This window comes from Crotalus tigris, unplaced genomic scaffold (assembly GCF_016545835.1).
Source record: "Crotalus tigris isolate CLP2741 ecotype Arizona unplaced genomic scaffold, ASM1654583v1 scf7180000018165.1400786, whole genome shotgun sequence".
NCBI lineage: Eukaryota > Metazoa > Chordata > Lepidosauria > Squamata > Viperidae > Crotalus > Crotalus tigris.
The window spans coordinates 449911-469613 of NW_024096859.1; the positions used below are offsets into that span (position 1 = coordinate 449911).

Below are 19703 nucleotides of genomic sequence, written 5' to 3' on the forward strand. Positions count from 1 at the left end.
AACAACTTGTTCCATGAAGGAGGAAGTTGTACCTGTTGGAAACTCAGAATAAGAAATCCAAATTGTTTCATTTAAAAACCTAAATCTGCCCTACTAATTTTAAGCAGCATTAAAATTTATTTTGGAATATCTTGTCAATTACATCATCTCTGCTTTATTACCAGCATCTGACTGATATTTTGAAGCCCGGCCTTGAGGGGGAAAAAAATGGAATCCCACCACTAGGTGGCGCGATATGTTAAAAAATATTATCTCAGAAATAATGAGAATTTCAGAACACAGTATCGCCTGTGAAACCATGGTGATGAGGAGATTAATACTGTAACACTTGAGAAAGAAGAAAATTCTCTGCCAAAACAACAACAATCAGGATACAAGAATCAAAGATCACAGCTCTTTGTCAGAAAGCTTTGGCTCTAATTCTGGCTAAGCCATTTTCTTGACAGTAGCTCAATAAAAGTCATTTATTCACGGGAATGGTATATAAGGATGTATACTCAATGCAAAATCCTCAAATACAGATTAGTTACCTCTTAATATTTTCAGCCAATCTCCCATGCTCATAGTCAAGTCAGTGAAAAAAAACTAAATTTTTTCTACTTTTCATTCATGTTTATCTTGCATTAGTGATTGCAAATACTGAATAAGAAATTGGAAAATGAGCTTGATTAATGCAGAGCATAAAACAGATGTCATCCAGGTAGCATCAGATTGTGATTCAGCATATATTTTCTTTATAGTTAGAATTCCCCATCATTATGTCAGGTTGCTTATGATTAATATAAAAAGTTTACAAAATCACCACATCACAAAATGAATTGTCCTCAATACCACTAAATCCATATGGAGAGAAGTACGCAGTGGGGTATCACAAGGCTCCATCTTAGGCCTTGTACTCTTTAATATCTTCATCAATGACTTAGATGAGAGAATAGAAGAGGAACTCATCAAATTTGCAGATGACACTAAACTGGCAGGAATAAGAATAAGAAGATAAACTATGGATCCAAAAAGATCTTGACAAACTTGAACAATGAGCCCTATCCAACAAAATGAGTTTCAATGTGGAAAAATGCAAAGTTTTACATTTAGGCAGGAAAAATAAGGTATAAGTACAGATTAGATGAGACCTGACTCAAGAACAGTAATTGTAAGAGGGACCTTAAGGTCCTAGTGGATGATCACTTGACTATGAGCCAGCATGTTCAGCAGCAGCCAAAAAAGCTAATACAATCCTGAGTTGTATAAACAGAAGCATAGAATCAAGATCATACAAAGTGTTAGGAGCACTTTATAAAACCCTAGTAAGACCACATCTGGAATACTGCAGCCAATTTTAGTCACCATATCACAAAAAAGATGTTGAGAGCTTGGAAAAATTCAGAGAAGAGCAACTAAGATGATCAAGGGCCTAGAGACTAAAACATACGAAGAATCGCTGAAGGACTTGGGTTTGGCTAGTCTAAAGAAAAAAAGAAATAGGGGTGACATGATAGCAGTATTCCAGTATCTGAGGGGCTGCCACAAAGAAGAAGGGATCAAATTATTCTCCAAAGCACCAGAGGGCAGGACAAGAAATAATGGTTGGAAACTGATCAAAGAGAAGAGCAACTTGGAATTAAGGAGAAACTTCCTAACAGTTAGAACAATTAATCAGCGGAACAGCTTTGTCTCCAGAAACATGGGCGCTCCATCACTGGAGGTTTTTAAGAAGAGGATGAACAGTCACTTGTCTGAGATGGTATAGGTTCTCCTGCTTGATCAGAGGGCTGGACTAGAAGACCTCCAGGGCCCCTTCTAACTCTATTCTATTTAAATTGATCTTCATCACTGACCAGTTCCATAAATGGTTAATATCTTTGGCTTGGGGGAAGATTGCTACTAGAGAAGACATGAACTGTTCCATCCCTTCATTTATTAATAGGAAATACGCAGCCTGTTCAGCCTGGATGAACTTTGTAACTGCCTCTATTTACTCACATTGATAACCATCATAGATGATGTTTAGGACCTTTTGAAATAAATGAAGATTGCAATAATATCACTTAAAAGCAAAGATGGGCCATTGAACATACTAAGTCAGACTGTGCTGGCTTTCACTGATACGAGCTTTAACTGTCATAAACCTAATGAGAAGCATATATTCAGAGATGACTTGACTTTTTACAGCTTGTAGGGTATTTAAATATACAGTAAGAACTGATAGTAACTGGAATATTACTTAAAATTCTCTGAGCAAATACTGCATGTACTACAGAGAACAACAGGTAAGAATTTATTCCTTCTAACTTGATGTTTCAGCCTAATTGAAGAAGTGACAGTCTTGATCTATTTAGAACAAAGAACATAGAATAATAGTATTTAGGAGGAATCTTGGAGATCTCCAACTCTCTACGTGAGCAGAAGAGTCTATATCATTCCAGACAAATGGCTGTCCAATCTCTTCTTGAAAACCTCCAGTGATTGAGCACCCACAACTTCTGGAGGCAAGTTGTTCCACTGATTAAATTGTTCTACTTGTCAGGGAATTTCTCCTTAGTTCTAGGTTGCTTCACTCCTTGATAATCTTTCAGCTGTTACTTCTTGTCCTAGTCTCAGGTACTTTGGAGGTACAGGTACATTTTTCTTTATGACAGCCCTGGCCAAGTACTTATTGATACGATATTAAATATCATAGTTGATATTGATAAAATTCAAGAATTTATGTCATCAGCATAACCATATTAGGCATTAGGTTTAGGCATTTATTTATTCATTTGTTTAAAAGATGATGAAATGGTTGTTTGACTGACTGATTCTTGGATAGACTACAACAGCCTGGGGCAAGAAAAAGATTTGGCTTGTGGGGGGGGGGGAATACCTCACGGCTATCCTCTCTTTTGCTTTTAAATAATCCCATCTATTTATCTCAACGGAGCTGTATAGATAAAAGCAGAAATCTAAAACCCAGCTATGAAGTGTTAGCATAGCTAAGAGAGTGTGTAAAGAGTTATGGGGGATCTTTCTTTGATGTTTGGTGCTGTCTGGGGTGAAATTAATTAATTAGTTTATATAGCCATCCAACTTACACATAAGGCAGCTTACAACATTTAAAAAAATACACCATATAATAAAGATTCCTAAGAAAAGCCACCTCCTCATTCCATGGTAGCAACAATACAATCAAATTAGCCACTTGATTTGCTACATTTCCATTTGTGATCCACAGGCCTGCTGACAAAACCCCACTTTTAGGGCCTTTTGGAAAAGCAATACAATGTGGGCCAACTGTATCTTGGGGGAGGGAGGGAATGATGTTCCACCAAGAAGGGGCCACCACAAAGAAGGCTATTTTTCATGGCCCTACATCACTAATTGACAGGGCCCATAATATGCCCTGCCTTTCCATCCTGGTGAGCTGGGTGGATATTTGGGGCCAAATAGCCTGGCACCAAGCCATGTAGGGCTTTCTTGATATGCTGACTTTCTTCTCAAAATAGCTGGAAGCTGGGCCACCAAAGTTAGAAGAAAAATATGTAGTGGAATGCACAGATTCCTTGAGGAAGGAAATGCTGTCCAGGAAATCATCAGACAAAAGAGATAGGAGCCCATACTCATTTAATGGTCAATGAAAGAAAGCCATGAAGGACCTTCCTCCATGAGTCTAGCAATTAAAAATGGCAGATGAGAACTTTGTACATTCAGATTTACAAGATTCTGTTAATGTAGCCTTGCAATAAAGTATATGTGGCTCATCTAATCTTGTTTCCTATCTAAATTATCTAGGAAGGTCAACAAATAGGAGTTGACCACAGTACCTGGAACACATCCAGATAGTAGTGTGAAGAGCAGAAGATTGAGAAGAAGTGAAGCACCAAATTAATGGTCATCCAGTGGCATCAGGTCATTAAAGAGATTCAATGATAAACATGGCATGGGAGGCTAGGAGTAATCCAGTGGGTACGGCTTTCGATGAGGTCATGTATGGCTTTAGTGGGATAGAGGATGAGACCACCCCAAAAAACCTACAGCAAGCCATGCATCTGCCAACATAAAAAGACCTACTGAAGGGACCACAGCTGCAAATAATCCATAAAAAAAAATCTGAGAGGCAGAGAATAGCTACATTTGAACAGGCTACTAATCAAAACTGTGGTATTCTACTTCTTCTCTGAGATATTGCCAAATTGTATGTAAAGAAAATATAGGCATCAGTGTAGTAAGTACTATAAAACCACAGAAAAGTTATTATTGGCTGATCTTTGTGGGTTATTTCCTAGGTTCCTTATCATTTTAGGAGCAAAAAGAACTCAGCAACAGGGCTTGAGGCACAAGCTGACACTAATATTTGCGCAATGACTCTCTTGCCACAAACCCTGTTTTTTCCATAAGATATTTACATGATGGATAAATGCTCAGATGACCTTAAGCAGCAGGATATTTTCAGCAATGTCTCTATGCACAAATACAACAGCTCAAAGAGTCAGCTCGTTAACCTTTAAGGCCTGTTTCTTCAAACAATCCAATGCCAGTTTGGCTGGTTGTTTTTATTATAATTATTTATATCCCAATTTTTCAAGATAACAGATGTTCAAAAAGTGCCTTACAGGCAACATGAACCATTGGATATGAAAGTACTATATGTATTATTTGAAAAGAAGGGAAAGGGGAGATTGGCTTCTTGGATCCTTCCCATGAGGTATTTAGGGTAATGGTCCTGCCTAAGGAAAAAGAGAGGTAGACTGTAGCAGAAAAGGATTCAGGGATTGTTTTCACCATTTTCCTTCTTTTCCATTCAGGGTTTCTAGACCATTGTTGCTTCCTTAAAATTCTTCCACTGTACTGATATCCCCTTAGATATAATCATATTTAAAGGTCTTTTTAAAAATGAATAACAATTTGGGTTGCAGTCATGTCTTGGCACTCGACTGCTTCAAAACTTGTCAAATTCAGTATTTGATGTGTGTTGAAGCAGAAATCTTATCCTGGCACTCTATGGAAATGAAAATTAAGACTTTGAAGAAGCAGGATAAAGAGAATAATGATACTTTTGTACTCTGTATTCTGGTATTGGAGATGAACCCTGCAAACAAACAAACGGATCACAGAACAAATCAATCCAGAACTCTCACTCAAGGCAGAGATGATCATACTTTGGACAAATAAGACCCAGCTCTGAGAAATCTATCGTGCTGGGAAAGGTTGAAAGAACAAGAAAAGGACAACCTTTCCTGGTGCACGGACTAAGTTAGAGCAGTGATGGGGGCATTGTTAAAAAATCTGAGGGACCAGGTTAGAGACAGATCATCCTGGAAGAAAGATAAGGTCTGTCTTAGGCCCAACACTCAAAATCTTCATAAATGATTTAAGCGATAGAAGATGACTCATCAAATTTGCAGATGACACCAAGCTGGAGGGGATGGCCAACACTCCAGAAGATAGGCTCAAGACCCAGAAGGAGCACAGCTTATTCCTGGGCCTTTTTTTCTTCAGAAGACAAAAGGGAGGAATAAAACAACAGAATAAGGAAACAGGAAGGAAAATATCTCCCATAACTCAAGAGGTGGGGCAGTTAAGGGAATGCCAGGTGCCATGAAGGTGCACACCACCAGTCAATCACACTTTATTCTGAACATGTAGAGAAGAAAAAAATCCAAAATTGATCACGTGTTTTATATATAACCTCCTAACTAAATTTACTAAGTAGATTATTCTATTACATCAGTGGTGATTGATTTGACTGTATTTTTGGTTTTCCATATCATCAGGAGTCAATTGAAGTGTAATATTTTGAAGAAAAGTTTTACCCGATAGCAGATTTATGAAGAATGCAAGGAAATGCATCCTGAATGCCAATAAACATTTGCATTTTAAACAGAAAATTCTGAATTGATAAAATAAATGGCATATGTTTGTGTGTCTCTCTCTCAGTGTGTACAGGTAGTCTTCTAAGATACAACTGGTCATTTAACAGCTGTTCAATATTACAACTGACTCCCCTCCCAAAGCTACTTACGACTCATTTCAGGTTACAGCTACTGTGGTATCCTGTGATCATTCACCCTTAGGATCGATCATAAGGCCTCCCTCATCCTTAAGACATCCCTTTCTCTTTTTAATGACCACATGCTCATTTAACAACTGCATTATGGAGAAAACAAATCACATGATCATTAAGAAGTTGGCTGGGAAGGTCACAAGTTGATCTTTAAATGACCCTGAGACATTGCAACAATTGTTAATACATGCTCCATTGCCAAGTGCCTCAATTTTAATCCCATGACTTTGGGGATGCTGAAACAGTTGTTAGTCACTGTTTTCAATGCTGTTGTAACTTTGAACAGTTGCTAAATGAATGATTGTAAGTTGAGGACTATCTTATGTACTTTCAGTTTTATTGGCTTATCTTCTCTCTCTCTCCCGCCAACCAGGGTGAGCAAGCCAGCTGGAGTTAGCCATCGACAAAAGGAATGAATGTCATATTATAAGCAAAGTAAGGGTATGCAGGTATATATCTAAATCATGTATATTTTGTTTTAAGGCTTTCCAGCCTCAAAAGCTAGTGAGTCCAGACAAAGAAGGCTATTTATCTGTCTCAGCAATGAAGCTGCCTATTCACTCTCTTATTACACTGTTTTATGGGGACAATTAGCTTGTACCTTACCACCCAAGGGAAATGTCTTCAAATTCTGAAACAAGCAACTGATACTCTCCTCTTGAGCTGTGAAGACAGCAGGAAAGAAGCAGGCTGAAAGCATGACCTGGGTGTTTTGATAACATGCCAAGCTTGACACATTATTCCATTTATTCATATTGTCCCCTCACCTCATCTTCCAAGGCTGCTGAAAGAAGCTTCGTGATCTGGCTATGCAAAGCAACGTTTGACTGATGGATGAAAGGAGAGGCCATGTAACTGGAAATATAACTTGGCATTGCATTATAACTCTATAAGCAGATATGAAAGGATCATCTGCCATATTTGATCAGAATGGCCTTCCTGCAAACACAAGGGCTCCTCTGCTGACAACATCATCATCGCTTAACAACTGCGTGCAAATGCATCCTGGCACTCCAAAAAGAAGAAAACAACAGCTAGCCTAAAGTCGTGAGCGAGGGCATGTCTTAATTAAAACTGATCACAACTGAAATGGAAATGGACATATTATCTAACTTTCAACATCATAACCTTCAGTTTGGGGCACCAACCTTTTCCAAGATGTTTAGATATCCTGATGTAAAAGCCTGAAGCCCACAGAAGATTAAAACTAACCGTAATAGACTGATAATAGCCCATCTGGATAAACCAGACAGAAAACACACACACACACACACACACACACACACACACACTCCTTCAAGTCATATCTAATTGTTCTCAACAGAAGTCTACCAAACTGGTGATATTCCTGTATGATAAGCAGAACTTAATAAAGTAGTTAGTGTGAACTCTGCATGTCTGGGTCCAATTGATCACATCTTGTGCTAGGGCAAAATAAAAATCTATAATCAATAGATAGAAAAGCCGTGAGTAACATCTATTGTAGTTAGCATGATTGAACTGAGAATTGCAAACTATAAAACCTATAGCAGGTCGATTATTGTGAGCCACCCTGAGTTGTGTTCTAAGGTGCACAGCCATACAAATCTAATAAATAAATAAACAAGGAAGTGATAGAGAGGGAATTCTAAAGGAAAGCAGTAATTGATTCACATTCATCATTTGTAGTGTACTTGGTGCTTTCTGAGCTTGGTTGTTTTCTTACAGACATTTCATTACCAAACTAGGTAATATCATTGGTGCTAGAAGCAAGTGGGGTTTGTTCTCATTTCATATTCTAGTGGTTTTACCTATCAGTGTTGGTGGGAATGGTCTCAGTGGTTCTTTGCTTAGGCTGTTTATTGTTAACTTGTTGCCAGTTCCTTGATTGGGATACTGTTTGCTTTTTTATTATTGGTCTAATATTAATCTTGTCTAATCTCTGCTCATCTGGTTGATGATTGCTGGTGAGGAGATGTTTAGATCCTTTTGTCCTCTTTTTGGTTTTTGATTGACTCTTTTGAATAGTAGGTAGATATTGTTTATGTCTATATTCCTGATGATGACTGATTTGTCAGGATGCCAAGTTTCCAGGAATTCTGTAGAGTTTTTGGACTTGGCTTGGCTTAGGATGGTCATACTTTCCCAGTTGAAATTATGGTTAAGTCTTTTCATGTTTTGTGAAAATTTTAACAGAGAGCACCAGGGATCCCACAGTTCAACCTTAATCTATAAATATTCTCTTCTAATAGATGAAGAACTTCTTCTTCTTCTTCTTCTTCTTCTTCTTCTTCTTCTTCTTCTTCTTCTTCTTCTTCTTCTTCTTCTTCTTCTTCGTCTTCTTCTTCTTCTTCTTCTTCTTCTTCTTCTTCTTCTTCTACTTCTTCTTCTTCTTCTTCTTCTTCTTCTTCTTCTTCTTCTTCTTCTTCTTCTTCTTCTTCTTCTTCTTCTTCTTCTTCTTCTTCTTCATCATCATCATTTCCATCATCTAATACAATGGTAGGAAGCAGAAAAGTATTTTACTGCTCCTTTGGCCAAGTTATCACAATAATCTGACCATTGTAGGAGATTATGTATTTTAAATTCTGTTGTTGGAGCCATCATCTCTTGAATTTAGGCAGCAAAATATCTAGGGCCAGCCCTGAGAGAATCGCTATCTTTTTCCAGGTCTTCATGGAAAGAGTGAATCAATGTGATGTTTTCATTCTAAAGTAGGGACAGAAGATAAAGCAGGTTTTATCTATGACCTATTTCAGTATTCAGGTATCAAAACCTATTAACAGAAACAGAAAATGATAGAAATCCTGATTAAGAGAGATAACTCAAAGGATAGAAAATTGATTCCATTTGAGTTAACTTTTCTCCCACTTTTTTGCCCTTAGTCTCTCACGCAATCCCAACAATTTCTAGGAATTCTGCAGAACATGTTTGAAAAACCTTGATTTATTTCCTTTGGACCATGAAGTATCTACTGCTTGTCTGAGATTTTCTACTGCAGCGAAGTATTTATTGTATAGTTCACAGTCAGGATCACTTTATCATACATCATGTAAACAACAGTTGTCCTAGATTGTATGATTTTGGGTTTGATTGTGATTTCAACTGAAGTCATAATAGTAAACCTTGGGGAATTCTACTTCAGCCTTTCATGGTTTGTTGCTTTTCAGATAGAGCTGAATTCAACAAATTAGACATTAGGAAGAATTTCTTGACAATAAGAGAGGGCAGTTAGCAGCATATATTATTATATGGAGTGGTTTCTTCCCTGTCACTAGACATTTTTCAAGAAAGGCTTGGAATTCATGATCTTTTAGGCCCCTTTCAACTCTGTGATTCTATAATCCCTAGAAGTTGTGGTCCATATAGCTCATCCAAAGTAACACTGAAGAATATCTAGACTTTTTAGAAGTAGACTGCAAATCCCAATGAAGCAGGATAGGATCCAATGAAAAGAAATGCTTATAGAAAGAAATGTTTTAGATCACTGGTTTTCAATACAGATCACCACAAAGAACACCATTTGTTTTGTCATTCTTGGGGAAAAATCAACAGTAGGTTGACATTCTTGGAATAGTCAGGAGATTGTCTTGTCCCTACAAGTAGTCCTTATTTATTACCCATAACTGGGATTGACAACCCCATTGCTAAATAAAAGGGCTATAAAGTGAAATGTCACATGACTGCATTGACGTACAACATCAGTTCCACTATGGTCATGAAGCAAATCACCACAGGTTAAGTGGACTTTTAAGTTCCTGCCAGCTTCCTTGTTGACTTTGCTTGTTGGAATCTGGCTGTGAATGTTGCAAATAGAGATCACATGATTAAAATCATGTGCTGGTTGCAAGTACATGAGTTATAAACCTATGACCATGAGGATGCAGAAATAACCACAACTTTTAGGATCTGTTCTTAGCACTGCATAACTTCTAATAGCTGATGAACAAGTACTTGGTAAGCAACAACTATCTATACAATGCTTATTCTTGGACATGTGCTTTTAGGGAAGGAAGGAAAGAAAGAAAAGAAAAAGAAGGAAGGAAGGAAAGAAGGAAAACAAGCAAGTAAGAAAAAGCTTGGAGAGAAAACTATGAGAAAAAATTGAAGAATTTAATGTATCTCATTCATACAACATGATTTAGAGGTGTTATGAATAACTGTCATTCCATATTTCAAAGTACAAAATGATTTTGACTAAAAGTTACTCATAATGGTACAAATTGCAAGGCAATAAACATTTTTACAGAATTTGAATCAAAGCTATCATCATAGGAAGTTGGACCAGAAATCCTTTCTATCATAATTATTTAATGTAATTTCTAGTAATGTGAAAGAAGTCATCTCAGAAATATTAAGCAATTAGCCAACTTTTCAATTCTCATCTTACCTTCATATAGCCAATCGCTGAGTCCATTAAAAATAACTTTGTCTTTTCCAGTGGAGACTACACGGATCGCTTGTTTCCCCATATGGGCACAGTAGTAGATGTTGTTTTCAAATATAAATATCTAGGCAAAAAAGCAAAAATCAACAATGATTAACACAGAAAGCTCAACAGCAAGCTTTGCTGTAGTCACTGACGCTCTGATGGGGATATGACTTTTGATCTCCTCTTTGTAAACTGAACATCAACATCAACTTTTATAATTGAGATTATTCTTCTATATGATGGTTAACTGTAAAGGAGAAAATTCCTTGGTTAACCAGCCCTGAGCATACCTCTTTAGTACAGGATAATTCATATGTTTCACAGAGGATGGTTTTATGTATGTGAAGAGGCTTAAAATTAAAACTCTACTTTAACAAGAATAGTATTGCAATTAGAACATAAATGTTGCATGTAAACAAAGCTATCCTAAAGCCTTCAATTTAATAAAAAATAGTAGGTAATAATTAATAGGGAAAAATGCTGGAGAATCATAATTTACATGTATCCATTTATACGGCCTATTCATAAATTCCTAAATTTGGGGCCCAGCATTTCTAGCACTTATTGAAAATTAAAATTAATTGTTAATTGATATATTTGTTTGCAACTCCTAGTGACTAAAAACATAAAAAGAATAATATGCTATTCTTCAGCTTAGAGCAGGGGTCACCAACCTGTGATCCACGGCCCACTACTGTTGGCCATTGGGCCACGTGAGTGGCTGGCCAGTGCATGCATGTGTGCGCGCTCGCACCCCCCCCTTGTGCGAGTGGTGTGACGTTGCATGGGCACTAGCAATGCCATGAGCATTGGGTAGGTGCTAGCGTTGCCACGAGTGCACCCCCCACTCATGCTAGCATTGCAGTGTCATGCCGGCACTAGCATCTCTGCAAGCACAACATCCCCACTTGTATTAGCATTGCAACATTGTGCAGCTGTTAATATCACTCAAGCATCGCACAGGCACTCATGGCCCTGTTTGTATCGCACGTACAATCAAGGCCCCATTCACGTGCATGTGGTCCCGTTGGCGCCTCCCCCCTCCCCCGGACCACTAATCCAGAAAGGTTGGGGTCCCCTGGCTTAGAGGGTACTTATTTATTTATTTACTAAATTTATATGCTGCTCATGTCCCCATTGAGCAATTCTGGATGACAAATAATATTTATTGTAATGTTCTATATTACATTCTATATTACACTATTAGATTATAACATTGTAATATTTAATAGATCAATTTATTACATGAACTATGAGAAATTAGTGGTCCACTAGGAGACCATACCTAATCTTTCTTTTTCATCTGGAAACCATTTCTTAAAAGACTATATACATTAATAATTGAATGACATTTTTGCTATCTACAAAACCATCAACAATAGAGAAATGATTGTGGATACAACCAGTGGCTACACAATGGTAAAGTGCAGTCTTCAACTTGAAGACTGCATACCCTTGATATAGATAAATGTTATATAAGATTTATATAGTTCCTTTTCAAATAAGGAAGAGATAGGACCCAAAACAACAATAAAATAATATTTGGTGTGCAGTTTAGCACTCCATAAATCAGAATGCATTTATGGGCCTACAGTCCTGTGAGGGTGAAAGTTTGTTCTCCATGTTTGTGGGCTGGTTTCTGAACATTTCTTTACCAGGCTAAATAACATCTTCAGTGGAATTTAGGGGAAGTCAGTGTCAGTGTTCTTGTGTTTATAAGAGTTTCAGATGTTCAGGTGTCAAGTGAGGGTCTTATGATGGGTCAAATGTGAGACATCAGTGAGAATCTTGTGATGGGTCTTGTGATGAGGTTACATCAGATCAGGATGATTGGAAGGTGAACTGCTGATGAAGGGAGTTGTGTGGATTGGTTGAGGGTCATTGCTGTCTCTGGTTGGATGTGTGGTTGATTTGGATTCTGAGGGGTTTGTAGCGTAGTTGTAGGTCAATGTGTCTGTTGATGGAATTGCTTGTGGTGAGCCAGGCTTTGATGAACTCAGAAGCGTGGAGGGGGGTAGCGTGGCAGATGATTTTGGTGTTGCTCCAATCGAACTGGTGCTGTTTGGTGTTGGTGTGGGTAAAGATTAAGAATTTAGAATAGTGGCATTTGACTGCCAGCCGGTGTTCATGGATCCTGTTTTTTAATTGACGTGTGTTTGTCCCACATAGAATTGATTCTAATGCTTATAGCAGATTTTATAGATCACATTGTTTCTTTCATCATTCTGTATCTTGTCTTTGGTTCTGGATAATTCCTGGTGGAGTTTGGCTATGGGTTTGTGGGCTATTCTTATTCTTAGGAGTTGGAGAATTCTGGCTGTCATTATCAACAGCCCTTTTGTGTATGGTAGGGTTAGTTTTTGCATGGTGGTTGGCTGTGTGGTATACTATGGTTTGGGTGCTGTGTGTTGGAATACAAGTTTTTTGGATAGCCATTACAGAGAAAAATGTCAATGAAGTATAATGAAACATTCAGAAATCAACCCACAAGCTTGGCAAATGAACCTTCATCCTCATCCTGCACCAAAGCTACAGATATTCACCACTACTGCAAACTTACAGTCCTGTCCTCAGGTTTTACAAAATCCCTAGAATCGACAACATAAATCAGATCTTTAGACTTTTCTATCTTTACAACAGAATAGAATAGAATAGAATAGAATAGAATAGAATAGAATAGAATAGAATGGAATGGAATGGAATGGAAAGGAAAGGAATGGAATGGAATAGAACAGAACATTGGAGGTCTTCTAGTCCAGCCCCCTGCTCAAGCAGGAGAACCTATACCATCTCAGACAAGTGACTATTCTAGTCTCTTCTTAAAAATCTCCAGTGATGGAAGCGCCCACGATTTCTGAAGGCAAGCTGTTCCACTGGTTAATTGTCTTTACCATTAGGAAGTTTTGCCTTAATTCCAGGTTGCTTCTCTCTTTGGTCATTTTCCAACCCTTGTTTCTTGTCCTACCCTCTGCTGCTTTGGAGAATAGTTTGATGCCCTCTTCTTTGTGGCAACCCCTCAAATACTGGAATACTGCTATTATGTCACCCTTGTTTCTTCTTTTCTTTAGACTAGCCAAACCCAAGTCCTGCAGCTGTTTTTCATATGTTTTAGTCCACGTTTAGCTTTAGAATATATCTGGGATTAATTTAATATGGCTGTCCAGAGATATAACCAGCAAATCATCATCAGTGCACTATTTAGTTATTTATTACAAAAATACCCTGGCCTATCCATTCCAGTAAAGCTCGGGGTAAATTTATTATTTATCTTTATGTATGCCTTAGGGTTTGGTGGATGCACTTCATCTATCTTGCAGAGGTGCACCAGTTTGCGGAGAAGAAATATCTGCCATGTTGAGACATTGCTGAGATTCAATCAGTCACTTTGATTAGATAAGAAATAGTCCTATATGGTCTGAACCAAAAGAAGCAGAAGGCTATTATTTATATACACAGAAAGAACACAGGGAACATAGATGATAAGAGGTCTGGAGACTAAACTTTACGATGAACAGTTCAAGGAACTACTGTAGGTATGTCTGCCTAATGAAGAGAAGGTTTATGGGTGACATGTTAGCAGTCTTCCAATATTTGAGGGGCTCTGCCCTAATACTAGGCTGCAGTTTTCTGCAACCCACCCGCTTATAAAAAGGCAGCTACAGAAAATGAAATTGGCTTTCTGTTCAGAATGTACCAATCACAACAGTGAAAATAATGGAGATATATTTCAACCAGAGAAAAAGTTGGAATTATGTTTCAATTTCCATAGCTGTTCTAATAGGTTAATCGGAGGCTAAATCACAAAGCAAGGATTAAAACAAAACAATGTTACAAATTTCAATCTTTTTGCAGAGTTACCTTTTTTTAATAGTTTCATGCAATAAATATATAATAAGATATATTCAAATAAAATGCCCCCTGCTTTCCAAGCCCTTTCTGTTATGCGAGACACTGGAAGTAGCACAAAGCAGAATGAAATTCAATTAAGAAGCCAGCATGATGCATCAACTGTGATAGAAAGGGACAAATTGAGAGAACAAAATCTCTGCCAATTCTGTGGAAGCTTGGAAAGGAATTGGAAGTCCCAAGTGTCATTCATTTGATTTTCGGTGCCTAGAATGTTATGCCTAAACTCAGGAACCCCAAATTTATTATTAACACCCAAAGCCACTCATCGCTTCTCATCTGACCTTACAGAACCTCTGTGAGAAAGAAAAAAAAGATAAATGGCCCTGCATAATGGTAGTGATGTGTGATATTCTACCTAGGAAGTCATTACCTATAATGTTTGTATAATGATGTTAGAACTGTCACTCAAAGCATGGGAATACAGGGTACCTCCTCCCAGAAAATATTACCATTGATAATGCTTGTGTGATGATTGGGTGTTAGAGCTGTCACTCAAAGGGTGGGAATGAAGGGTGTCTCCTCCCAGTTTATATTCTGGAAAGAAAGGAGGCCAAGGGAAAAGACACTGGGAGATGAGGGTAGAAAGACAGAAAAGTTTGGAGTCCAGGTCCTGGGAAAATATCCAACTGTGTGGGCCGGATGCGTCATGGGGAAACCGCGCCCACCCCATTGCCGCAATGGGAAAAAAGTCACGATACATCGCAACACATCATGTGATGTTGCGAGTTTGACACCCCTGGCCTACAACAACCCTTCTCAACTGGGGTTCTACAAGATGTCCCTCGGTATTCCGTAAGACCGGACTTCCGGTGGATCTGCACGGCGATGGCGGCTACTTTGTAGCCGTCCTCCTGGGTAAGTGTAACGAACCGCTATGAACAGCAGACATCAGCTGTTCAGCGGTTCAAAATCCCCCTCCCGGGCAAAGGGGGGGGGTAGAGGGTTGTCTGAATAGTGGTAGAGCCTCTTATGTACCCCCATTCTTTTTTTTGGGGGGGGGTGACAGAGTGCTCCCACGGAGTTCAGACTGTCTCCGCTTCCCAGCTGCTTTTGTCCCTAGGGACAAAACAAGCCGTTGCAAACACCTCCGCGCTTAAAGTGATCTGGTGAGGTTTTTTTAGAAGCGGACAGAGTTGATTAGAGGATTTATTTTTTTTGCTTTCTTTGACTTTATATGCATTTTAAGTTTAAAGATTTATTTTCATGTTTATATTCTCTCCTTTTACTTTTTACTTTGTGCTGAAAGGGAAAGTAAAATGGCGATCGGCAGACTTTCCGGCGTTTTTTTTTGTTTTTGTTTTTTTGGGAAGTTAGAACGGCGATCGGTTTCTTCCTTTTTTTGCCTTTTTAATGACTGGATGGATTTTAGAAGCATTATTATTTTTGTTATTTAACTTTTTAGTTTTGTTTTTTGTATTTTTAACAGTCTGGCTTTTTGGTGTTTAAGACTTTTAAAAGGCAGGCTTTTTGATGTTTCTTCTCCCCCTTTTCTTTCCTTTTCTTTTTAATGATTGGAATGGATATTTTAACTCCCTTTTTTCTTTTTATCATAATGATTTTTCTTTTGAGGGAGTTTTGATTTTTTTTGAAGGAATTTTTGTAACTTTTAAGAAGGAGTAAGTTTTTTTTTTAAAGATGGCTCCAAAGCGTTCAGGAACCTCTACAGCTCCTAAATCAATAGTTCCACCCTCTTCTGTGGCCCAGCCAACAATTGTGAAGGATTTGCAAGATATGATGGGAAATGTTATAATTCAAATTAGGGTAGAAATGAAAAAGATTTTAGAGGAAAATAATAAGACTTTGAGGCAAGATATAGTTTTGGCTTTAAAAGGAGTTGCTTCTGTTCTTGAAAAGTTGAATTCCCGTGTGGAAGAAGTAGCTGAAAAAGTGGAATTAATGGAGGGAAAAATTGAAAGTATGGAAAAAGAAATGGAAAATGAGATTCTTATGCTTCAATATGGTCAAATGGAATATGCCTTAAGAATAAGAGGCTTGGGAGAGTCTTTGCAAGGAGATCTGAAAGAGATGGTTGCAAAGGACTTTGCCGTGATTTTGAATAAAAGAAAGGAGGAAATATTTAGTGAAATTGAAAAATTATTTAGAGTTAACTCCGTGGTGGCAGTGCAAAAGAATTTGCCAAGAGATGTGGTAATTTATTTTGGAAAAAGATCTTTACGCAATGAAATCATACAAGATTTTTATAAGAAGAGATTTCAAATTGCTTCACAAGACGTTATAATCTTAAAGGAGATCCCACCCAAAATTTTAAGAAGAAGAAAGGACTTTGTTTTCTTAGCAGATGAACTTAAAAAGAGACGAATTTCGTTTAGATGGGATGTTCCGATTGGAATGGTGGTGAACTACCTGGGGATATGTTATAGACTTAATACTGTTGCTCAAGCAAAAGATTTTTATACTTCGGTCCTGGGGGTATGTTCATCGCCATCTATTAAGTTTAAAGCCTTGGAAGAAAAGAATGTAGAATTACAGTTTGAAGAGCCTATATTTATGAAAATTGGGGAATCTTTGTTTGGGAGGCCTCAACAAGCTCAGGTTGAGGAGCAGAAGACAACTTGTGTAGCACACAACTGTAAAGAAAAGCAGCAACAGAAGAAGGTTAAGGAAGCCTCACATTTAGTGGTATCTGAATCTGTGGGAGAAGCAAGATTTATAAAGCCTTTGGAGCAATCCTCAAGGGTGGAATTGTTGTCTGAAGAAATGGAAAATGGGAAATCTCAGCTTGAGGGGTTTCAACAAGCTGAGAGGGGGCAGAGGACAACTCGTGCAACACATAATTGTAAAGACCAACAGAATAAAGAGTTTAAGGAATCCCCACAGGTATTGGCTTCGGAGTCGTTGGGAGATTCAGGAATTTTGGAGCAATCTTTCAAGGAAGATCTCAAAGCATTTCTTTCGAGCTTGATAAGGATAAGGACGGAGAATGAAAATTAAGATTGATAAGGATCGAGAATGAAAATGGACAACTGAGACTGATAATAATAATATTAGTATGATAAGGATGGAGAATGAAAATGGATAATTGAGACTGATAAGGACTGTGTTTTTTGTGGATGGGATTTGCTATTGGTGAAGATTTAAATGTTTAAAGTGTTTATTCTTGATGGAGTTTGTTATTGATAAAGATTTAAATGTGCATAAGGGAATTCTAATGTTTTAAGTTTTAAGTAATCTTCAAACTTATGTTTTAGAGGGAGTTTATAAAGAATGATAATAATATTAGTAATTATTATTATTACTATTTTCAAGATGGAATTTGATTAAATGTGTATAAGGGGATTCTAATGTTTTAAGTTTTAAGTTTTACGTAATGTTTAAATCTGTGTTTTGGAGGGAGTACAATTTGTTTATGTTAATGTTTTAAGTTTTAACTTGTTTATTCTAATGTTTTAACTTTCAAGTAATGTTTAAATTTGTGTTTTGGAGGGAGTATAATCTGTTTAACTAAATGTATTTAGATTTGTTTATGATTTATATTAGATTTTATATTATAGGTATAGATGCTCAAAGAAAGTTTAGAGTATATTATAATGTGTTTAATGATTTTAATTATTATTTTTTTAGAGAAGATAATCTATTTAATTTAAGGTATTCAGATTTGTTTAGGATTCATATGTGCTTTAAGTTTCTTTTTTTTTTTTCTTTTTGAAATATTTAGGATAAGCCTGTAATCAACTCTGGGAGGCCTAGGGGAGGGTTAGGGAGGTTTGGGGAGATGGGGGAGGGCATGGGAGGGTGGGTTTGGGGAGGGGATTTGTTTTGTAAAATTTAAAAAAAATTTAATAAAAAAAAAAGATGTCCCTCGGTATTCCATGAAAAAATCATGATTAAAAAAGTCACTCCATATTCCATGAAAAATCATGATTAAAAAAAACCACCTTTTGAACTTCACACGCCACACTCACAATGGGGGAAATTTTATGTGATGTGACTTAGCTGCCAGCGTGCAGCTTTCCTCTTGTTGTAAATGCTGTGAAACACAGATTGTTTAGGTTAGAAATGAATTGCATTGTGAAATTTTCATCATTTTATGGGTGATTTCTATGCAGGGAATTCCTGAAGTCTGAAATTTATTACAGACATGAAGTTATTACACACACATAAACAAACACACACATATGACAAAACTACATTTTCGGTATCAAGGCATTTGAAATTATGTGAAGGTTATATATATAGGTAGGCTTCAACTTACGACCACTCATTTTAACAACCTAAGAGTTACAACAGACTTCAAAATACTTATTTATGATCCATCCTCAAAGTTAGAACTGCTGCCCCTTACTGCCACAATGACGCGATTATATTTTGGGTAATTGGGCAACTAGCTCACATTTATGACTAGTTGCAGCATTCCATGATCACATGATTTATGTCATTTTTTTTTACATTTTCCAAATGAATATGCTGAATTTTCTTAACAACCACTTAAAGATTTGCTTTATAACCAACATAAAAAAGTTGTAAAATAAAATTTGGAAACAAGGTACCTTTGACTTACGACCTCAATGACTGATGATCAAAATTCTTATAGGCAGTCCTTGACCTATGACCACAATAAAGTCTGGAATTTTGATCTTAAGTGAAGGATTACCTGTATTGCTAAGGTCTGTATAAAAATCAAATGTTTCAGTGAGCACTTATACAGAGAGAAAAATAGTTAGATATACCATTGACCTAAATAAAATAAGGCACAACATGTGTGCACTTAAAATAAGATTATGACTGAACATCAAACAAGACCAATTTTCTTATAATAGTGGCCATATGTTATTTTAAAAGTCTATTTTTCATGTCTGGAAATACAAAACTCAATTTAGTGGCATTATCAATTGCAGATATTTTAAGATGTGCTCTTTGCAACTGTGTGTTACATCTGTAGCAATGATTTTTTTTTTCACTGTGAAATGCTTAACAACCTATTAGGGAAATGGATGCAGTTTCTGCCTCTTTACAAATTAGTTTAAGATAGTGTTTTCTTTCTGCAACAGCCTCTTACAATTGATGTACAAAAATCAGTAACATACTGACAAATTGTAAAATCTCCAATGGTGGAGAAACACCACGTCAGAACACTTTTTCACAGAAATTTTCAATATTGATGCATGGAATAATAATAAGAAAGAAAACTAGACTAGAAATCACTACATACAGCTAGTCCTTGACTAGCAACAGTCTGTTTAGTGATCATTCAAAATTGCATCAACACTGAAAAAAGGGACATGAACATTTTTCACACTTACAACCTTTGCACCATTCTCATGGTCCCGTGATCAAAATTCAAACCCTTGGCAACTAACATATATTTATGATGATTGCAATGTCCCACCT

General features: G+C 37.1%; 1 protein-coding gene across 8 annotated transcripts in view; it reads right to left on the minus strand.

The window, feature by feature from the left end:
• DPP6 (dipeptidyl peptidase like 6) overlaps nt 1–19703 on the minus strand; it is a 570597-nt gene that overhangs the window by 64349 nt on the left and 486545 nt on the right. For all 8 annotated transcript variants that reach the window (XR_005557324.1, XM_039348637.1, XM_039348639.1 and 5 more), the window contains exon 8: nt 10404–10524. Coding sequence is in view for 7 of the 8 variants with exons in the window: in XM_039348637.1 (XP_039204571.1) it covers nt 10404–10524 (121 nt within the window). In the remaining variant the exon portion in view is untranslated. The remainder of the gene's footprint in view (nt 1–10403; nt 10525–19703) is intronic.